The sequence below is a fragment of the Oncorhynchus keta genome, chromosome 34 (genome assembly GCF_023373465.1).
Source record: "Oncorhynchus keta strain PuntledgeMale-10-30-2019 chromosome 34, Oket_V2, whole genome shotgun sequence".
NCBI lineage: Eukaryota > Metazoa > Chordata > Actinopteri > Salmoniformes > Salmonidae > Oncorhynchus > Oncorhynchus keta.
Genome location: NC_068454.1, coordinates 25068773 through 25091101, shown reverse-complemented (window position 1 = coordinate 25091101; position 22329 = coordinate 25068773). Strand labels below are relative to the sequence as shown.

The 22329-nt window shown below is 46.1% G+C and overlaps 1 protein-coding gene across 5 annotated transcripts in view; it reads right to left on the bottom strand.

The window, feature by feature from the left end:
• Positions 1-22329, bottom strand: part of LOC118366857 (mitogen-activated protein kinase kinase kinase kinase 4-like) — a 101635-nt gene that overhangs the window by 9526 nt on the left and 69780 nt on the right. For 2 of the 5 annotated variants that reach the window (XM_052493497.1, XM_035749627.2), the window contains exons 15-26: positions 16211-16351; positions 14499-14747; positions 12483-12589; positions 10226-10374; positions 9851-9948; positions 8767-8945; positions 8505-8622; positions 7625-7921; positions 5317-5431; positions 4885-5052; positions 4642-4785; positions 850-984 (exon numbers count right to left, since the gene is read on the bottom strand). In XM_052493497.1, the coding sequence (XP_052349457.1) occupies positions 850-984; positions 4642-4785; positions 4885-5052; positions 5317-5431; positions 7625-7921; positions 8505-8622; positions 8767-8945; positions 9851-9948; positions 10226-10374; positions 12483-12589; positions 14499-14747; positions 16211-16351 (1900 nt within the window). The remainder of the gene's footprint in view (positions 1-849; positions 985-4641; positions 4786-4884; positions 5053-5316; positions 5432-7624; positions 7922-8504; positions 8623-8766; positions 8946-9850; positions 9949-10225; positions 10375-12482; positions 12590-14498; positions 14748-16210; positions 16352-22329) is intronic. The other 3 variants (XM_035749630.2, XM_035749631.2, XM_035749632.2) reach the window with 3 other exon arrangements.

Here is a 22329-nt window from a genome sequence, read left to right as displayed (position 1 = left end):
TCAAAAATGTTAAATGCCAGTATCAAAATCAAATCAAATTTAATTTGCCACATGTGCTAAATGCAACCTTACTGTGAAATGTGTGCAAGCAATGCAATTTTAATAACATTTAATTTGATTAATTGTTCAGAAGACTTGTTTTTAAGTTTTCAGTCCCAGTACTATTATTAGTAGGAAATGTAATTCTACCAAAATACTTTTAGCTGACATAATATTACAGTCTTATTATCCTACTCAGAGAAGTAACAGAATTGGGACATGGAGTTTGCTGGGTAGACCGAGGGTATTTTGTATTAGGAAGCAGTTGTGTACTTTCCCACAAAAAAAGTATATACGATTCTAAGGCTTAAACTCATGGGCAGAACATAGATGGCCTGACCGACAGCTCTGACATAGAGGCAGGTTTTCCAACAGCAAATTCAGGACTTTGCCCTGTGACATCACTAATCTGGGGAGATGGAACGTGAGACAGAACATTCTGGTCTCGTCTCTTCCGGGAAGTTCATGTACCTATCATTACAAAACTCTGGACTTTCTCTTCCATGTCATGACATGACGTGCTGTGCCAGTGTATTTATGTACCCTACTCTGGCTGTCTTTAAGATAGTGATTCTAACATAGTGGATGAAGACCAACTGAGAGAAAACATTGTTTGGTTCATTTGGAGGGTCATATGAAAAATCAACAGTCTTTGGTGGTTCCTAAACATGTTGTGAATGTGAAGACATGACCATAACATCAATTTCTTTGAAAAAACGGTCCTAAAAAAAAAAAGAATTTTCTCCCCACATCATAACATCCCATCCTTTTAACCCTACTGGCCAGATGCATGTTGAAGATGGAACGTACCAACTTTGTAGTGCACAGCGCCCTCCAGGTCTCCCACAGTGACCCAGCCCTGTTTCTTCTCCACCTCAGGGTCGTTGTGCAGGATCTTGTTCCTCAGCCAGGACAGATAGTAAACACGCAGCTTGTTCTTCTTGCCTGCACGAGACAGGGTCAGACAAGGGGAATAGTCAAGGGTCTGGGTACCTACAATGCACCTACGATACAGTATCTAAATGTAATGGCACAGGGGTGAAGTTTCCCTTAGGTACAGATCTAGGATCAGCTTCCGCTCTCCAAATCTACCATTAGTGTGGGCCATGCCAAACTGACCCAAGATCAGTGTGTAAGGGGACCTTCATCCTACTTCCATATAATGGGTGGAGAGAGGTTGTTTTATTGTACAAACTTATTGCAATGAATGGAGGTACACAATATATACAAAAACTGTGTGGACACCCCTTCAAATTAGTGGATTTGGCTATTTCAGCCACACCCGTTGCTGACAGGTGTCGAAAACCCGAGTACACAGCCAAGCAATCTCCATAGACAAATATTGGCAGTAGAATGGACTTACTGAAGAGCTCAGTGACTTTCAATGTGGCACCGTCATAGGATGCCACCTTTCCAACAAGTCAACTAGTCAAAGTGACAGGCATCTGCTGGATTGGTGTAAAGCTCGCCGCTATTGGACTCTTGAGCAGTGTAAACGCTTTCTCTGGAGTGATGAATCACGCTTCACCATCTGGCAGTTCGACAGATGAATCTGAGTTTAGCGGATGCCAGGAAAATGCTACCTACCTGCCCGAATGCATAGCACCAACTGTCAAGTTTAGTGGAGGAATAATGGTCTGGGGCTGTTTTCCATGGTTCGGGCTAAGCCCCTTAGGTTCAGTGAAGGGAAATCTTAACACTACAGCATACAGTGACATTCTAGATGGTTCTGTGCTTCCAACTTTGTGGCAACAGTTCGTGGAAGGCCCTTTCCTGTTTCAGTATGACAATGCCCCTGTGCACAAAGCTTGGTCCATACAGAATTTTTTTGTTGAGATCGGTGTGGAAGAACTTGACTGGCCTGCACAGAGCCATGACCTCAACCCCATCGAACACCTTTAGGATGAATTGGAATGCCGACTGCGAGACTGACCTAATCGCCCAACATCGGTTCCCAACCTCACTAATGCTCGACGCTGAATGGATGCAAGTCCCTGCAGCAATGTTTGAATTAGAGAATTGAATTATTTCTTTCAATTGTGATTGACATTATGAATACTAGGACAGAGGAACTGACAGGGTCTGTATTTTTGCACAACCTGTACTGTATATATTTGAGAACACGTTGCAACATAATGGAAAACTGTGTTTGTGAATGTACATTGAGGTTGTGGAAATTTTAAAAGACAAATAACATTTTTGGTGAATTGACCAACAAGTCGTCACACACAACTTTCATATTAATCTACTGAGAATGATGGAGTACGACAATGGCTTGAAGGATAAAACGTAAGTATTTCTATCTACGCTAAGAAGCAACGTCAAGTTGTCTCCACGTCTCATGAGCATGGACTCTTTCTTTCCTTCATTGCAATATGACATCAAACTGACGGATGACACTGCAATCGGTGTGTGTTTCCATCATGGAAATCTTTGTGTGTGTGTGTGTGTCAGTGGACATGCAATACATGTATAAATTGAGTGTACAAAACATTATAAACACCTGCTCTTTCCATGACAGACTGACCAGGTGAATCCAAGTGAAAAAGATAGGATCCCTTATTGATGTCACCTGTTGAATCCATTTCAATCAGTGTAGATGAAGGGGAGGAGACAGGTTTAAGAAGGATTTAAGCCTTTAAGACAATTGAGACATGGATTGTGCATGTGCCATTCAGAGGGTGATTGGGCAAGACAAAAGGCACACCGGTTTGCATCAACATCTTCAACGCTGCTGGGTTTTTCACACTCAACAGTTTCTCGTGTGTATTAAGAATGGTCCACCAGACAACTTGACAGAGCTGTGGGAAGCGTTGGACTCAACATGTTCTTAATGTTTTGGACACTCAGTGTATGACGTCCTACACTAACTGGCCATTTACTCAATTTCCTCTGTTGTGACATCCGACGCAACACTGTGTGACACAGACCAGCGAGCGTTGGATGGTTGCTACAGTCAATTATGTGACCACAGCACAGGAAAGAGAAGCAGGAACCTACAGTCAGACACTATGTCTGCTTTGCACGAACGGTCTCAGAGAGATCACTTAGACCCCTTACGTCTGTGTGCATGTCTGTTTTTCCATCTATCAATCAAATGTATTTATAAAGCCCTTTTTACATCAGCAGATGTCACAAAGTGCTATACAGAAACCCAGCCTAAAATCCCAAACAGCAAGCAATGCAGATGTAGAAGCACAGTGGCTAGGAAAAACTCCCTAGAAAGGCAGGAACCAAGGAAGAAACCTAGAGAGGAACCAGGCTATGATGGGTGGCCAGTCCTCTTCTGGCTGTGCCGGGTGGAGATTATAACAGAACAAGGCCAAGATGTTCAAACGTTCATAGATGACCAGCCGGATCAAATAATAATAATCACAGTGGTTGTAGAGGGTGCAACAGGTCAGCACCTCAGGAGTAAATGTCAGTTGGCTTTTCATAGCCGAGCATTCAGAGTTCGAGACAGCAGGTGCGGAAGAGAGAGTCGAAAACAGCAGGTCAGGAATAGGGTAGCATGTCCGATGAACAGGTCAGGGTTCCATAGCCGCAGGCAGAACAGTTAAAACTGGAGCAACAGCACAACCAGGTGGACTGGGGACAGCAAGGAGTCATCAGGACAGGTAGTCCTGAGGCATGGTCCCAGGGCTTAGGTCCTCCGGGAGGGGAGAGGGAGAATTAAAGGGAGCATACTTACATTCACACAGGACACCGGACAAGACAGGATAATTACTACATCAGATATAACAAACTGACCCTAGCCCCCCCGACACCTAAACTATTGCAGCATAGATACTGGAGGCTGAGACAGGAGGGGTCGGGAGACACTGTGGCCCTGTCCAATGATACCCTCGGAAAGGGCCAACCAGGCAGGATATAACCCCATCCACTTTTCCGAAGCACAGCCCCCACACCACTAGAGGGATATCCGCAAACCACCAACTTACTACCCTGAGACAAGGCTGAGTACAGCCCACAAAGATCTCCCCCAAGGTACAAACAGACAGGAAGATCACATCAGTGACTCAACCCACTCAAGTGGCGCATCTTTCCTAGGGACGGCGTGGAAGAGCACCAGTAAGCCAGTGACTCACCCCTCGTAATAGGGTTAGAGGCAGAGAATCCAAGTGGAGAGAGGGGAGACAGCAAGGGCGGTTCGTCACTCCAGTGCTTTTCCGTTCACCTTCGCACCCCTGGACCAGACTACACTCAATCATAGGACCTACTGAAGAGATGAGTCTTCAATAAAGACTTAATCAAGGTTGAGACCAAATCTGCGTCTCTCACATGGATAGGCAGACCATTCCATGAAAATTGAGCTCTATAGGAGAAAGCCCTGCCTCCAGCTATTTGCTTAGAAATTCTTTGGACAATTAGGAGGCCTGCGTCTTGTGACAGTAGTGTACATGTAGGTATGTACGGCAGGACCAAATCGGAAAGATAGATAGGAGCAAGCCCACGTAATCCTTTGTAGGCAGTAAAACCTTGAAATCAGCCCTAGCCATGTACGTGTAGTAAATATGTATAATAGTGTGTGTGTGTCGCGCACGTGTTTGAATGTCTGTATTTCCATCTATGTATAGTAACTGTGTGTGTGTGTGTGTATACCTGATATAGTGACCAGGACGTTGAGTCCCTCTAGTACGTCCATCTGTTGGAAGCGGCGTCGGCTGATTAGGGGGTAGACCTTCCCCTGACCGCTACGGTCCAGCAGCATCAGACCACTCTCTGTGCCCACCAGGAGGTTCACTCCTACACACACACAGTTTTGCATTTAGATTGCTGTCACCTCGTAGTGAAGACTAATATTACTGTGATAACTACACAGCAGAGATAATTGTGACCACTCACCCCAGAGTGCTGCACACAGGATCTCAGAGTTAAACCTCTTCTTATACTTGCGGATCTCTGGGGTGTCGCTTTGAGGTCGTGTGTTGACAGGGTTCACATTGACCACGGAGCCTTTACGTGACGGGTCCGCCCTCAGTGCCTCTGCCAGCCTAGCGTCGTTCCCAAAAGCTGCAGAGGACAAGGAAGGGATTCAGTTGGAAATACAAACTGATTATGTATTACTACCATATATATTCAGTTCTGTATATTTAGTATACGTTTCTATAAATGTTCTATATTTAGTATACATCTCTATAACGTTTGTTTGGAATAAACGGGTGTTCTCTGGTGTTGCCTCAGAAACTAACACAAGGTTTGTTGACACTGGAGAGAACCCCTCAGAGACTGCTGGTCGCCCAATAAGAGGGCTGGGAGCTGGTGGGAGAGGCTTACCCAGGTTATTGAGAGCGGCGCCGGATGGAGAGACCTGGAGGAGGCGTGGATCAATAAAGGGAGTGAAGGAGGAGGAGGACTTGTGCTTCTGCATGCTGTTGCTGGAAGAATGACTCTAGAGAAGCAGGTAAATAGAATAAAATATAGACATATAGAATCATTACGTCATTGACTTACCAGCCAACTCCTAGACCAAGGCTACAATGGCAGCAGTTTGTGTACGTATAAACATGAAACACCATTTCCCATAGCTCCATAAATACCACAAAACAAAAAAATAAAAATACAGAACCAAGAAACTGGGGCAGGTGTAAGGAGCATAGAGAAATCAGGTACAGGAAAAACAATTCACAAAATCACACAGTGAATTAAAGAGAAACAGGCAAAAACAAGAAGTATCTATGGTGGTGGGTAAAACAGATGGAATGTTCAGGTAATAACACAAGTTGAGGAACAAAAACATATCTCAAGGAATGGCTTTTCATGGTAAAATAATTACCTGTGTTTATTCCTGAAATATGCTATGTTGTAGCCTAGTCCAACGAGGGTTTCTGGAATATGTCTTTAATCATCTGTGACTAAAAGCCACAAATAATAATCAAAATGTGCCTCTGAGGATATGTAAGCCAGCACAAACCTAGTCTAAAAAAATAAAGTATAAAAAATAAGATATTATGTCAAATTCCATAAACTTGATCAAAATAAAATATTTTTTTTAGGGGGGGAGAAACACCACACCTACAGAGCTTGGAGGAAACTAGAGTAGTTGTTGCACTCAGAAAAGGTGGCCAGAGAGAGATAACCACTAGGTGGCCAGAGAGCAGGAGAACACCACTAGCTGGCCAGAGAGCGAGAGAGAGCGAGCACTACCAGGTGGCCAGAGAGCAGGAGAACACCACTAGCTGGCCAGAGAGCGAGAACTACCAGGTGGCCAGAGAGCAGGAGAACACCACTAGGTGGCCAGAGAGAGAGAGCGAGAGAGAGAGAGAAAGAGAGAGAGAACACCTCTAGGTGGCCAGAGAGAGAGAGAGAGCGAGAGAGAACACCTCTAGGTGGCCAGAGAGAGAGAGAGCGAGAGAGAACACCTCTAGGTGGCCAGAGAGAGAGAGAGCGAGAGAGAACACCACTAGGTGGCCAGAGAGAGAGAGGGAGAGAACACCACTAGGTGGCCAGGGAGAGAACACACCACTAGGTGGCCAGAGAGAGAGAGAGAGACAACACCACTAGGTGGCCAGAGAGAGAGAGAGCGAGAGAGAACACCACTAGGTGGCCAGAGAGAGAGAGAGCGAGAGAGAACACCACTAGGTGGCCAGAGAGAGAGAGGGAGAGAACACCACTAGGTGGCCAGAGAGAGAACACACCACTAGGTGGCCAGAGAGAGAGAGACAACACCACTAGGTGGCCAGAGAGAGAGAGAGAGACAACACCACTAGGTGGCCAGAGAGAGAGAGAGAGACAACACCTCTAGTTGGCCAGAGAGAGAGAGAGCGAGAGAGAACACCACTAGGTGGCCAGGGAGAGAACACACCACTAGGTGGCCAGAGAGAGAGGGAGAGAACACACCACTAGGTGGCCAGAGAGAGAGAGAGAGACAACACCACTAGGTGGCCAGAGAGAGAGAGAGAGACAACACCACTAGGTGGCCAGAGAGAGAGAGACAACACCACTAGGTGGCCAGAGAGAGAGAGAGAGAGAGAGAGAGAGAGAGAGAGAGAGAGAGAGAGAGAGAGAGAGAGAGAGAGAGACAACCAGTGGGGGGGGGGGGGTAGTGCCCCTGTGACAACAATTTTGGACCCCCTTGTGGCCCCCCTAAATGTGGAGTATGAAATCATTTTTACATAACACATTTTTGCTATTGTTCTTTTTTTTTTACATCCGTTACTAGACAGACCGTGGCAACGATGACGATTATGAACATGGTCTTTTGCCTGCAATTGAAGACAACGATGACAACAATAACGTCTAATGTAACTGACCCCTCTAACAGTACAACTGGCCCCAGCTTGGCCCCCCCAGTTGAAATGGTCTAGAACCGCCACTGGAGACAACACCACTAGGTGTCGAGAGAGAGAAGAGAGAGAAAGAGAGAGAAAGAGAAAGAGAAAGAGAAAGAGAGAGAGAGAGAGAGAGAGAAAGAGACCACCACTAGGTGGCCAGAGAGAGAACACCACTAGTTGTCCAGAGAGAGAGAGAGAGAGAGACAACACCACCAGGTGGCCAGAGACAGAACCACCAGATGCAACCAGTTACTAACAGACCCAGGCCTGAGGTTGGACCATGGGCCAGAAGGAGGCTAAGAGGGACATACCTCCAGTAGCATGCTGAGCTTGTCCAGGGGGCTCTGGGGGGACATTGACATGGTGGGGCTGGTCAGGCTGGAGGAGGAGGGGGAGGAGGAGGCAGAGGAGGAGGGGGAGTGGTGGCTCTGCTGGATCAGGTCAGGCAGGAGGTGAATGCGGCCTGCAAAGCCATTTCTCTCCTGGTGGCCTTGGAGAACGGGGTGGCCCTGGAGGGCAGGGTGAATTAGCCCGGGGCTGGGGACAAAGCCAAGGACAGGGCCTTGACCAGGGCTGGGGACAGGTCGCTTTTTGCTGTCACCTGCACTCTGGAAGTAAGAACAGGGGCACACTTTGGGTCTAAGTTTCTTTCCCTGAGGAGGAGGGATTCTATTGGCTACTTGTGTTAAGGGAAGGCTAGTCTACTGAAGTAGTCTACTGAAGCTACAGTCTACTACTGTAAGAGACTTCAGACACATTCATTTGGGGATTAAGTGAAAGAGAATTGTCAGTAACAGAGACCAACAGTGTAATTTTACTCTATATTATTTCTAGGACTTTAGGACTTTATTGGAGGCATTTTATGAAGTTCAATCTGTTGCAGGACTATGCTGTCGTCCAATGGGAGAACCGGTGGTTAATACTGGGAGTGGGTGCATTTCTTCAGGTTAACAAAGCCCTTTCCATTCTAACCCTGACCCATTGGCTTCACCAGCAACACAAAGTAAACAATGAGAGAACAAATAACAAAGCAAGGTCCAATACAATATTAAACACAGTGGATAAACCATAAAAGGACAAATGAGTGAAATATCACAATAAAATAAAATAACTGGGTTTAAGGGTTTACAGTGTGTGACTGATATGTTGTTATAAGAGAGGTAGATGGGGTGGCCTGGGTGTTGGCCTTACCGGTCTGACGATCAGAGTGCCATCTTTACAGGGTGTGGTTTTAGCGTCACTCTCGCCCTCCTCGTGAACGATCATAGTCTTCACCGACTCCGTCTCACCGTTGCTCAGCCTCGAAGAGCTGGAGGTGGCATAAATAGAGAATCAGGAAGAGATTGTTCTAATCACATTCATTTTCCTTCACACGCTCAAATGTCATTGCAATATGATGTCATTGTGAGTAGGGATAGGGTTGGGGTTCAGGTACAGGTCCTCCAATACGTACACAGCCCGAGAGTCCTCTGGTCCTGAGGTAGACTCCTCCCCCCCCTCCTGGTCCACCTCTTCATCATCATCCTCATCTGTGGTGCCCGACTCTTCACTGGATGAGGAGTAGTCCGTCACCTTGTGGGGACGTGGAACATCCTCCACTGCACGCAGCTCTTTGGCCAGTGCCGTCAGGTCCTAGAAAGGAGGGTGGGGTCAGAGGTTAGAGGTCAAATTCGGTTTCCTTCCTCTCTCTCTTTCAGTCTCTCTCTCTCTCTTTTTCCGGGTTGTGGATTTGTTGCCGGGTCATTCGCAGGGTTAAATGCAGGAGACAGGATGCAGGAAGCTGCTTGGGGAGGAAGTGAAGTCACAGGTGCTCCAGCCAATGAGGAGTGAGCCGGTGAGTAGCAAATCCAACAGGAGATGAGAAAATAGATTTTTGTATTTAACTAGGCAAGTCAGTTAAGAACAAATCCTTATTTTCAATGATGGCCTTGGAACAGTGGGTTAACTGCCTTGTTCAGGGGCAAAACAATAGATTTTTACCTTGTCAGCTCGGGGTACCCGCTAGGGTACCTGCCGCCACATGAGTAATAACACACTGCTGCCATAATTCCAATCTGTCCACAAGGCTGGAAGAGGTTAGTGAGTCATCAGATGACAAGACCAGACCCGAGCATACAAGGAATGAAGGGGCTGCAAGCATGAGAGAGATTGAATGATCCAATAGAAAGAAATATAAGAAGTATGGGGGAGGAGACGTTAAAAGGAGCATGAGTAAAATAGCACCAATCAGGAGAGAGGCAAGTCATTAGTACAGAACCCTTCAGCCAATGAGATTGTCAGTACAAACACGCTCTATTTCACTCTAGCTTACCATTTCCCCCTACAGAATTCACATGAGTACCAGTAATCCACAGCGCAAAGGGCGAAAGACAAAAATAACTATGTCAGATCATTGTAAAACCATCATTCCCACTCAAAACTGTTATTTCCACCGCTTTTTGAATTGTCACAACACTTGGTCTCGTTCAACACCAGTTAGTACACTAGCTAGTACACTAGTCAGCTAGTCCAACAGTTTTACGGGGGTAAGATCTCACCACCGGTTGGTTAGGTCTGACCAATTCCTTCCTCTCCTCTGGGGTTTTCCCAGCATGCTCTGGGCGCTGAAGGGGAGAACCCTCAGACTTTGATGACGCTGAGAGGGGGACAGCGGGGATACCGGTCAGTAAACTAAAGAGCTATGTGCAGAATTTTTTGTGGTGTATTCAATGGCTAATGTACTCTAATGAATCATATACTGTAATCCAATGCTGCAATGTGGTGCTAAATGTATTATCATTTGATTACCAATAATTGGGTACTTTGTATACAATAGTTATGTGTGTGTGTCTTGAGAGTGTGTATGTGAGGAACTCCTCATGAGACTATGCATGTGTGTGCGCGTGTGTGTATCAGGGGAACATAAGACTCACAGCGGGCTCTGAATCTCTCCCCTGAGCCGCTGTGAGAGCTGGAGTTACTGGAGCCAGAGGAACTGCCAGTACTACCACTACTACCACTGCCTGACCTGGGGACCAGCTTCTCCACCCGCTCCCACAGCAGACGCGGCTCCGCTGCAGCACTGTGGAGAGAGATTATAGACACACATACTTTACATATAGGCAAAATATATACAATACCAGTCAAAACTTTGGACACACATACTCATTCAAGGGTTTTAAGTTATTTGTACTATTTACTACATTGTAGTATAATGGTAAAGACGTCAAAACAATGAAATGGCACATTTGGAATCATGTAGTAACCAAAAAAGTGTTAAACAAATCAAAATATCTCTTATATTTTATATTCTTGAAAGTAGCCACCCTTTGCCTTGATGACAGATTTCACACTCTTGGCATTCTCTCAACCAGCTTCATCTGGAATGCTTTTCCAACAGTCTTGAAGGAGATCCCACCAATGCTGAGCACTTGTTGGCTGCTTTTCCGTCACTCTGCGGTCCAACTCATTGTTGAAAAACAAATGATAGTCCGGCTAAGCACAAACCAGATGGGATGGCGTATCGCTGCAGAATGCCTTGAATTCAAATAAATCACCAACAATGTCATCAGCAAAGCACCCCCACACCATCACACCTCCTCCTCCATGCTTCACAGTGGGAACCACACATGCGGAGATTATCCGTTCACCTACTCTGCTTCTCAATAAGACACGGCGGTTGGAACCAAAAATCTCTCATTTGGACTCATCAAACCAAAGGACAGGTTTCCACCAGTCTGATGTCCGTTGCTCGTTTTTCTTGACCCAAGCGTCTTCTTATTATTGGTGTCCTTTAGTAGTGGTTTCTTTGCAGCAATTCGACCATGAAGACCTGATTCTCACAGTCTCCTCTGAACAGATGATGATGAGATGTGTCTGTTACTTGAACTCTCTGAAGTATTTATTTTGGCTGCAATCTGAGGTGAAGTTAACTCTAATGAACTTCTCTTCAGTAGAGGTAACTCTGGGTCTTCCTTTCCTGTGGTGGTCCTCTTGAGAGCCAGTTTCCTCATAGAGCCTGATGGGTTTTGCGACTGCACTTGAAGAAACTTTCAACGTTTTTGAAAATTCCCGTAATTACTGACCTTCATGTCTTAAAGTATTGATGGACTGTCGTTTCTCTTTGCTTATTTGAACTGTTCTTGCCATAATATGGACTTAGTCTTTAACCAAATAGGGCTATTCTCTGTATCCCACCCCTACCTTGTCACAACACAACTGATTGGCTCAAACGCATTAAGAAGGAAAGAAATTTCACAAATTAACAATTAACAAAAGCACACCTCATGAAGCTGGTTGAGAGAATGTCAAGAGTGTGCAGATCTGTTATCAATGCAAAGGGGTGGCTACTTTGAAGAATCTCAAATCTCAAATATATTTTATTTGGTTACTACATGATTCCATGTGTGTTATTTCATAGTTTTGTTGTCTTCACTATTATTCTACAATGTTGAAAATGGTAAAAAAAAAAAAAAAACCTGTAGGTGTCCAAACTTTTGCCTGGTACGGTACATTTTCATAGGCAGACATATAGACGCATACATTTTCATAGACAGACATATAGACGCATACATTTTCATAGACATGCACACAAAGTCTCACAGGAGATGAAGCTCAGCATTATAGAGAATTGCTAAGAGAGAAAAGGTGTGCACACACACACAAATAGGAGACAAGGATATGTATCACAGGGCAGAGCAGTGAGTAATGTTACATAAAAGCCTCCCACACAGTATCCACACACAGAGAAGACCAGGACTCCCCAGAGAACAGACAGACACACAGTATCCACACACAGAGAAGACCAGGACTCCACAGAGAACAGACAGACACACAGTATCCACACACAGAGAAGACCAGGACTCCACAGAGAACAGACAGACACACAGTATCCACACACAGAGAAGACCAGGACTCCACAGAGAACAGACAGACACACAGTATCCACACACAGAGAAGACCAGGACTCCACAGAGAACAGACAGACACACAGTATCCACACACAGAGAAGACCAGGACTCCACAGAGAACAGATAGACACACAGTGAAGAGGTTTTACATTACAGTACTCAACACTCGAAAAGAAGAGGAAAGGAGAGGGGGGTGGTGAAACAGCACAATAGAGGGGGAGACAGACACAGAGAGATGGACAGAGAAAGGGCAGATAGAAAGAGGGACATGAAAAGGTACCTGCTGGCTTTCCTCTGGCTCACCGGGTTGCTAGGTGTGGCATTGCCATGGAAAGGGGAGTCCCTGCATGACAGTACTGGAGACCTGGACGTTGTCCTCACAGGAACCTTCCATACAGACAGATGCCAGCTCTCACACAAACTCTACAGAGACACACCCTCGGAGCGAGTGTATGCACGAGAGAGCGTGACATAGGGGTGCCAGGAGCACAAATGCTAGACACACTTTTAAGACATCCTTACAAGGTCCCGACAACGTTTCTACAATGTCCAAATTATGTTCCCCTATACCCACACTGTGTAAAGTCACCCCACTGAAAGAGTTAGGTCTGATACACAGAAAAAGACCGCATTATAGCCACACTCTTCCCCTTATCAACCCCTGACTTAACACAAACACAGTTGTCAGGTTATATTATTGATTTGTTAGCATTCCTCTGTAGTAGTTTCCAGGGGACAGGAGGGAAAATAGCCTAAGAACAGGGCACAGCATCCAAAGCAGAGCAGAACAAACAGCCTCTCCATTCAGAAGGAATACTAACACTGACATTGATTTGAGACACTAACAGAGGCTCGTTTGGGAAGTGGAGGGGGCAGAACAGGAAATGACATACTCATACCTCACCAGGGAAGAGGAAGTGATGTTTGATAGGTAGGCCCTATGTGAAGAGAGGACAATACTTCCACCTCTAATTTGTGCAGATGGGGGGAAAAAGGGGCCAACGTCTAGATTTCAACATGATGAATGATGATATTTTCCTAGAACAGACGGAATCCTACCCCTCATTTGTGATAGCCTCCAGCTTCCCATTCATTTGGGGACATTTCTAAAATGCTGAGATGTAAAAGCACTCAGCATTCAAGTGATTGCTGCTGCAGCTTTCTTTCTCTGCTATTTTTAAAACAGTCTCCTTCTGAGGTCTGGGAGGCTGGGAGGCTGAACGAGGGAGGGTTCTGTGAGGAGAGACAATAGAGGGGGAATAGAGAACAGAAAATGGACCTCTAATCCTTTCATAACGTTCTGCTCTCTCTGAATCCTCTCACCAGGCCAGGGTGAGGAGGTGGTAGAGCCCTGCACAGGCTTGAATTTTAAGTCAGAGCCCGAGCCATGTCCGCGACGTTAAGGTCCGATTGATTCTGACAAATTGAAGGCCCGGCCCTGCTCAAAACCCGAAATCAGAAATAACTTCCTCCATTAGTAAATCCATTAGCTGCTCCTCTCTGTCCGTCACTCGCTCATGCACTCTGTTCGCTCTGCATGTGCTTTTCTCATGGCGGCTCTGGGTCTGAGAGTATCCATAGCAACGGTTCCGCTTGGGCTGCTCAATTTTTTTATTTAAATTTTACCTTTATTTTACTAGGCAAGTCAGTTAAGAACAAATTCTTATTTTCAATGACGGCCTAGGAACAGTGGGTTAACTGCCTGTTCAGGGGCAGAACAACAGATTGTCAGCTCGGGGATTGAACATGCAACCTTACCACTAGGCTACCCTGCCGCGCCAATGACGAGACAGAGAGCAGTTAGCTGTTGGCTACTTTCATCACTCAAAACTCAAGCAACAATTATTTTCAGTGAAATAATCTCTCCTGTTTTATATTTTATTAGGTTGAAGCACTTCTGACACCATGTTATGATCTTAGTCAGATATGACTGTACAGCGCAGCAGAGCACGAGCAAATGGCTCAGCTTCAAAATGTTAGCGATCAATTTAGTGATACCCGAGCCCTGCCCGTACCCTAGTTACTGATGAAAAAATAAGCCTTACCCTGCCCTAACCCGATGTATAATGTTGGGGCCAGTCGGGCTTGGGTCGGGCAGCAGAGCTCAAGGAGGAGGTCGCCCCATCTTAGCTATTACTGAGACAACGTCACTCTGCTCATTCACTCCAGTATTGTACTCTCCAGCATGGCCATCTAGTGACTACCAGTCTACCTGTCTACAGTTCAGACTTCCTAGTAAAGTCGTCAAATGACTAACAGTCTACTCTCCTTTGCCAGGGGATAGGCCTGTTCTTACCCTGGGAGGGGAGTCGTCTGTGGGGGCCTTCTCGAGGGGAGTGGCCCTAGGCTGCGGGTGGGGCTGCAGGTCAGTGTGTGCGGGCGATGATGATGATGATGATGGTGCAGGTTGATGGTGCTGCTCCTGAGAGCGTAGGTTGAGGTGTGTAAAACCAGTGACGATGGGCTCACTGAAGGAATGAGAGCGTGAGACAACAGGGGGAGTGGCGATGCTGCTCTTTAGACCGGAGAGGTGGGACCATTGGACCTTCCAGAGACAGATAGACAGACGGGGTTCATCAGAGGGGAAGGACACATTGGGAGGAATGGGGGAGGAGGAGGGAGACAACAAGAGAACAAGACCACAAACACAGGCAGCATACAGTGATTGGATACGGAAGCTTCAGGAAGCATAAAAATGGGTGGAGCAGTCATGCAACAAATATGAAGTCTGAGGAAGACAGATTTGATTGGTTCACATCACAGACAGCCAATGACAGCTCTACCTGTTTTGGTGCTCATGAAGCTTCAGTCTCATCACCAGTTGTGAGAATGAGCATGGATCACATAAACAAGGCATACACAGATGAGCTAGCATCATGCATGAACAGACACAATCACACAAATGGCATGCACATATTCAAGGATACTTTTTTGGTGAAAAGTAACTGAGAAGAGTATCATCCAATAGGAACATATCAATACTAGGTTTATAGCTGAAATTATTCCATGTCCTATTACTTTCAAATATGTACTGAGAGGCCCTCAGACATGAAGCCCCATAGAAAGAGACATATCCCTCAACAAATGAGTCTTTTGTAACGAGCCCATGTCATCACGCTTCATATCTGTCTCTAATGATGTGTCACTAACGAGTGCAGTGACTAATGCATTTAAATGGCTCTGCTAAAAAATGTAGCAATCAATTACATCATCATCATTGCCACCAAATTCAACAATGTTTCATCTAATCACCATGACATTATCCAAAAAAAGAATGTTGCCCCGAATGGTGAACTGCAACAATGACTGTATTCATGCTGGGCTGGTTGAGTCTTTCTCCCTGAGCAGTTGAGATATATACTGAGTCACTGTGAAAACAGAAAGATGAATTCTGGATGTGTTTGTGTTGTTTAGCACACAGTCCCAATGTAACAGCTATACTTTCATAAAGAATTGACCATCTCAATCAACAATCTGGCAATGAATACACTCACATACACACACACACTCACATAATACAGAAGGCAGTCAGAGGTAGAGTGAGTGGGTGAAGCTGGTATTGAACAGTGAGTGGCCAGATCAGAAGCAAGCAGCCTGGACTTCATACTAACACAGTGGTGGAGGATAGGCTGTCACCCAGGGAAGCATCAAATACATTGGAGGAACCCATTAAAGGGACCAGAAAGTTCAACTATGTCATCATTAAGGGACAGAGAACAACGCCCACATTTCTCCGCACAGTGAAAGAATTCAGCTAGAACGGAGGCTAGAACCAAGGGAGGGGGAGAACAGAAAGATAGTGAACACAAAAACAGTCATCTACTGTAGCTAGTTAGACCCCACTACTGATACACAACCCGGAGAGAGAGTGAGAGAGAGGGAGAGAGACCGTCCTGTTAGACCTACTTGGAAAGAAGAAGGGATTGGAAAAATAATTAAGGAAAAGGACAGTGTAGCGAAAGGAGGAATAAGCTACTGCCGGTAGGCCATCTTGGTTGCCGTGGTTACCTGGGCTTCCATCGGTCTGTGCATGGCGGGCGCGTTTCCATTAGCGACGGTCTCTGCGGCGCGGGGAGGAACTGGGGGCTGGACCTTAACCTGGGCAGCCTGAGGAGATCCTTGGATGTTCTTACGGTACCTCTCATCGGCCTGGAGGGACATACAGCAAGGACAGAGAGAGGGACAGAGTCATTTACCGTCACCAAGCCAAAGAGGATTGAGCCACAGCAGCAGTGGGAGGGGTCAGTAGTAAGATCAGTTAGGACCACCATGAAGACAGGCACACTAGCAGGGACTAGAAAGCATTACCACAACATGACAACCAGAGAGAGATATTATGACATGAAGAACAACAGTGGAGGCTTGTTCATCATCTATTAGTGCATCAAAGGAGACCTACTGGCAGAACACAGTCAACAAACAAGACCTGTTTAGTATTGCACCTGAGGATAGGAGGGACAGGTTAGTTTCAACCATTCAGCTGACAAAAGCCAGACTCCAGACCCCTGTCCTCCTGACTCTTTCCCTGCAGGTGATAATGTAAGCAGCAGGTCAGACCAGTAGAGGGTAGAACCAGGGATACACAGCAGAGCAAGGCCTAATGAGCTGCCTCTATATCAGACTGGGTCATTAGCTCTAGGATAGCGACAACAGCAGCATTTATTAGAACCCCCCCCGAAACAGAGTGGTCCATGTTACCATACACTCGAAAGGGCTTCAATGAGGGGAAATAATACTTATGTCTGTTAGGAAAACGTGGCAATCATGTTAACGACATTGTTTTACAAACGGTGGGGAATGATGACTGAATAATGGCATTATGTGTGTAAAATGTTAAGAAGTTTGAGGTAGAGAAATAAGTACGGATGGATGTGGACAGAATATGGACAGAACCCTTCACATTTGATATATAGTATATTGCCCCCCCCCCAAAAAAGATCTATCTACATAGGTTTAATTGAATGATGAATAGAGACCATGAGATCATTCTGGAAATGGATTCAAAACCTAAAACATCATAAGAGGTTTTAGTAGTTGCAAAGCAGGCGTTGGCTGAAAGCACAGCTTCAAGTTTTATGTTCATAATCATTTAGTTTGAAGAGGATATAAATATAAAGAGGTGGGCAGTTAAAACATGTCCAAGATGCTGCATCTCTATCTGACAACAGGCATCTGTCTCCATTTAGCAACTGTGCTTCATTCTATAGTCAGAGGACTCCTGATATCTCCATGAGTGATAAGTATCATTTTTGTCTTAAATCGGTTGTTGTCTAGTACAGTCTTTTTGCTATCTAGGGCCATCTACTTTAAGTGCTGCCTGTCTTTACAGTAGCCTCCTTGGTGTGAGAACTGCTGACTGATATTAACTTGCAGATGATTGTTAACACATTAACCAGGATGAAGTAGCAGGGCAATATGTGACTGTTACCATTGTAATCAGTGGCTGTATTGGAGGGGGAGTGGTTTCTCCTCTCCTAGGCAATTAGCCATTTTTAAACTTGTTTTATTTCACTTTATTTAACCAGGTAGGCTAGTTGAGAACAAGCTCTCATTTGCAACTGCGATCTGGCCAAGATCAAGCATAGCAGTTCCACACAGAGTTACAACAACACAGAGTTACACATGGAATAAACAAAATATACAGTCAATAATACAGTCGGAAAAAAAGAAAACAAAAAGTCTATATACAGTGAGTGCAAATGAGGTAAGATATGAGAGTTAAGGCAATAAGTAGGCCATGGTGGCAAAGTAGTTACAATATAGCAATTAAACACTGGAATGGTAGATGTGCAGAAGATGAATGTGCAAGTAGAGATACTGGGGTGCAAAGGAGCAAGATAAATAAATAAATACAGTATGGGGATGAGGTAGTTGGATGGGCTGTTCACAGATGGGCAATGTACAGGTGCAGTGATCTGTGAGCTGCTCTCACAGCTAGTGCTTAAAGCTAGTGAGGGAGATATGAGTCTCCAGCTTCAGTGATTTTTGCAGTTCGTTCCAGTCATTGGCAGCAGAGAACTGGAAGGAAAGGTGGCCAAAGGAGGAATTGGCTTTGGGGGTGACCAGTGAGAGATACCTGCTGGAGCACGTGCAACGAGTGGGTGCTGCTATGGTGACCAGTGAGCTGAGATAAGGCGGTGCTTTACCTAGCAGAGACTTGTAGATGACCTGGAGCCAGTGGGTTTGGCGACGAGTATGAAGCGAGGGCCAGCCAACGAGAGCGTATAGGTTGCAGTGGTGGGTAGTATATGGGGCTTTGGTGACAAAACGGGTGGCACTGTGATAGACTGCATCCAATTTGGTACCGGCAATAGGTACCGGGAGGTGTGCTCTTTACCTCTACAAGGAAATTAGCAAGTGTTAGTACTTCAGGCTCCCGTTTTTTCAGCGGGAGCTATCAGCGGCAGCTCGATGCAAAATTAAGAGCGTCGACGAAAAAACAAGGATGGTTCTGCCGAGTTGTTCTGCATAGTCTTTTGTAGCTTTGACAACTATGTACTTGTTTTCTATACCTGTTTGCTCCTCTCCATGTAGGCTTTACAGACGCTCCCCACCCCTTGGCTGTAACCCTTCTAATTTAGTGTACCATGGGCACAAAACCACAAAATTCCTGGTCTCTGGCAGTGTTTGGAACTATGCTGCCATTCAGTCCCTTGACTTTCTGGCCCTGACGGAGAATTGGATCACCCCAGAGAACACTGTTACTCCAGCTACTCTCTCTTCATCTGACTATGTTTTCTCTCATAGTCCAAGAGCATCTGGTCATCGTGGAGGTGGCACAGGGCAATTAATTTCTCCTAAGTGGGGATTCTCTTTTCTCCCTCACTCACCCTCATTTAAATTCCATGCTGTCACTGTCACTTGTCCATTTCAAGCTTAACATTGTTGTCATCTATCGCTGCATTTGATTAATTTCTTTACAACTTCCTTTCCCCTCCTTGCCTCTTTTGAACGGACCCTTTCCCAGTCCCCTCCGACCCTTTCCCAGTCCCCTCCCACCCTTTCCCAGTCCCCTCCCACCTTTTCCCAGTCCCCTCCCACGACTAGAGGCTGTTCGCCTACTAATCTCACTGCCACCAACCTCCAGGTCTCTCTGATCACTACTTTGTTTCTCCCTCTACTCCAACCCTAGCCACAGCCCCTACCCAGATGGTCATGCGCTATCACAATATTTGCTCTCTCTCTCACTACTCTCTCCTCTTCTGTCTTCTCTCCCTTTAGCTAAATCCTTCTCTCCTCCTGTCCCCTGATTCTGCCTCTTCAACCCTCCTCTCTTCCCTTTACGCATCCTATGACTCACGCTGTCCCCTGCATTCTATGACTCCCAGCTGGCTCGGCCTTTCCCTCCTGCTCCGTGGCTGAGTGACTCATTGCGAGCTTACAGAACAGGGCTGTGGGCAACTGAGCTTAAATGGAGGGAAACAAAACTTCCAGAGGACCTATCATCCTTTCACTCCCTCTGTACTTTCTCTTCCTCTGTATCCGCTGCTAAAGCCACTTTCTATAACTCTAAATGTAAAGCTTTAGAAAACTATTTTACACGTTTTAATTCCTCAATTCTCCACACCCTCCCTCTCCCTCTGTGCCAATGACTTTGTCAACCTCTTTGAAAATAAGGTTGATGACATCCGCTCCTCATTCACTCAGCCTATTGTGTCCAATGGTCCAACTCACACAGAAGTACCCTTCGCCTTGACCTCTTTCTCCCCTCTCTCTTCAGATGAAATCCTGCAACTAGTTAGGTCCGGCAGTCCGACAAGCTTCCCTCTCAACCCCATCCCCTCCTCCCTTTTCCAGACCATCTCTGGAGACCTTCTCCCATTCCTCAAATTCATCCCTGACCACTGGCTGCATCCCCTCTGACTTCAAAATGGCCAGAGTCACTCCCCTCAAGAAACCAACACTCGTCCTCTCTGACGTCAAACTACAGACTGGTATCCCTTTATTTTCAACACACTTGAGCGTGCTGTCTCTGGCCAAATCTCTCACTAGCTCTCTCAGAATGATTTTCTTGACCCTAACCAGTCAGGCTTCAAGACAGCTGACTCAATAGAAACGTCTCTTCTCCGTGTCACGGAGGCTCTCTGCACTGCCAACGCTGACTCTGTCTCCTCTGTTCTCATCCTCTTAGATTTATCCGCTGCCTTTAAAACGGTGAACCATCAGATCCTCCTCTCCACCCTCTCAGGGCTGGGAGGTCTCAGGCTCTGCACACTCTTGGATTGCATCCTACCTGGCAGGCCGCTCCTACCAAGTGACGTCGAGAGGATCTGTGTCTGCGCCACGTAGTCTCACAACTGGTGTCCCCCAAGGCTCGGTCCTCTCCACTTTTCTCTATACACTAAGTCACTTAGCTCCGTCATATCCTCACATGGTCGCTCTTATCATTGCTATACAGAAGACACTCAACTTCTTTTCTCCTTCCCCCTTCTGACACCCAGGTGGCGGCATGCATATCTGCGTGTCTGGCAGATATCTCAGCTTGGATGTCGGCCCACCACCTCAAGCGCAACAAGATGAAGCTGCTCTTCCACCCGGGGAAAGCTTCCACACTCCCAAGTCCTCTCCATCACAGTTGACAACTCCACGGTGTCCCCCTCCCAGAGTGCAAAGAACCTTGGCATGACCCTGTCGTTCTCTGCAAACATCAATGCAGTGACTCGCTCCTGCAGGTTCATGTTCTTGAACATCCGTAGAGTACGACCCTACCTCACACAGGAAGAGGCACAGGTCCTTAACCAGGCACTCCTCATCTCCTGTCTGGACTACTGCAACTCACTGTCGGCTGGGCTCCCCACTTGTGCCATCAAACACCCCCCTTACTAGCGCTGACTTAGCTGATAGAGTATGTATTTTTCCTGAATAAAGTGATTGTGATGTGTGTGATGTGGTTGTCCAACATATCTTAAGATGAATGCACTAACTGTAACTTGCTAAGAGTGTCTGCTAATGTAAATCCCAAACAGTACTCTTCACTGAATATTTGATTGGACAGATTGGGGAATGGTGAAATGCTAATAGACTGCCATTTGAATGTAGAAAGAATATGGGTCAGTAGTTTAGACAGGGCTGTATCTGTAGTTTCTACACTGAGTGTACAAAACATTAAGAATACCTTCCTACATTTTACCCCCCCCCCACACATTTTACCCTCAGAACAGCCTCAATTCGTCAGGGCATGGACTCAAAAGCGTTTCACAGCGATGCTGGCCCATGTTGAGTCCAATGCTTCCCACAGTTGTGTCAAGTTGGCTGGATGTCCTTTGGGTGGTAGAACATTCTTGATACACACAGGGAACTGTTGAGCGTTGTCTCATCCTGAGCAAGATTAGTAATATGACCAATAAAGTGAAAGTCCCTCACACCAGCAATCAAGCCACACACCCCACAGAGATGCACACCCTACAGTAGATATTATTCTTAAAGCTGTTTATGACAGCAGCAGCACAAGCAATGGTAGCATTCAGCAGTAGTGTCATGGCAACAGAGCTGGGTTTCACCTCTCCGATTGTGGCGGGGCCTTTGGGGTCAGAAGTCAGTTGCTGTGGGGACTTGGTCTTCTCTTGAATCAACAGTTGCTGTGGGGACTTGGTCTTCTCTTGAATCAACAGTTGCTGTGGGGACTTGGTCTTCTCTTGAATCAACAGTTGCTGTGGGGACTGAGGCCTGTTGGTGGCTGGCGGCAGGGATTTGGGCTGCTGTTGGAGAAGCAGTAGATAGGACTGATCCTGCTGTTGGAGCTTCTGGGCCATACGCTGCTCCTCCAGCTCCTTCCACTTGTGCTCCTGAGTGCAGGGAGGTGTGGTGGTGCATCATCTAAACTTGCCATGGTGTGTGCTGTTCTATTTTAAGGAGTTCTGTAGAATGAGGGCTGGTGTCTTAATGGAAGAAGCTGTATCCATGTAACCAGGAAACTGATTAATGGGTTTGTATTTTCACCGGGGCCCAATTATTCTAAGAATTTGAATGCTTTGAGAATATTGACTATTCCAGTATAGCCCAAAAATTGGTTTAAGATGTAAAGGAAAAATGACTGAGCTAAAAGTTGATGATGAGTAAGAAGACATGGTGGGGGACAGTAAGACTGTGTAACAGAATCAATGACACACAATGGTGGTGTGGAAGGA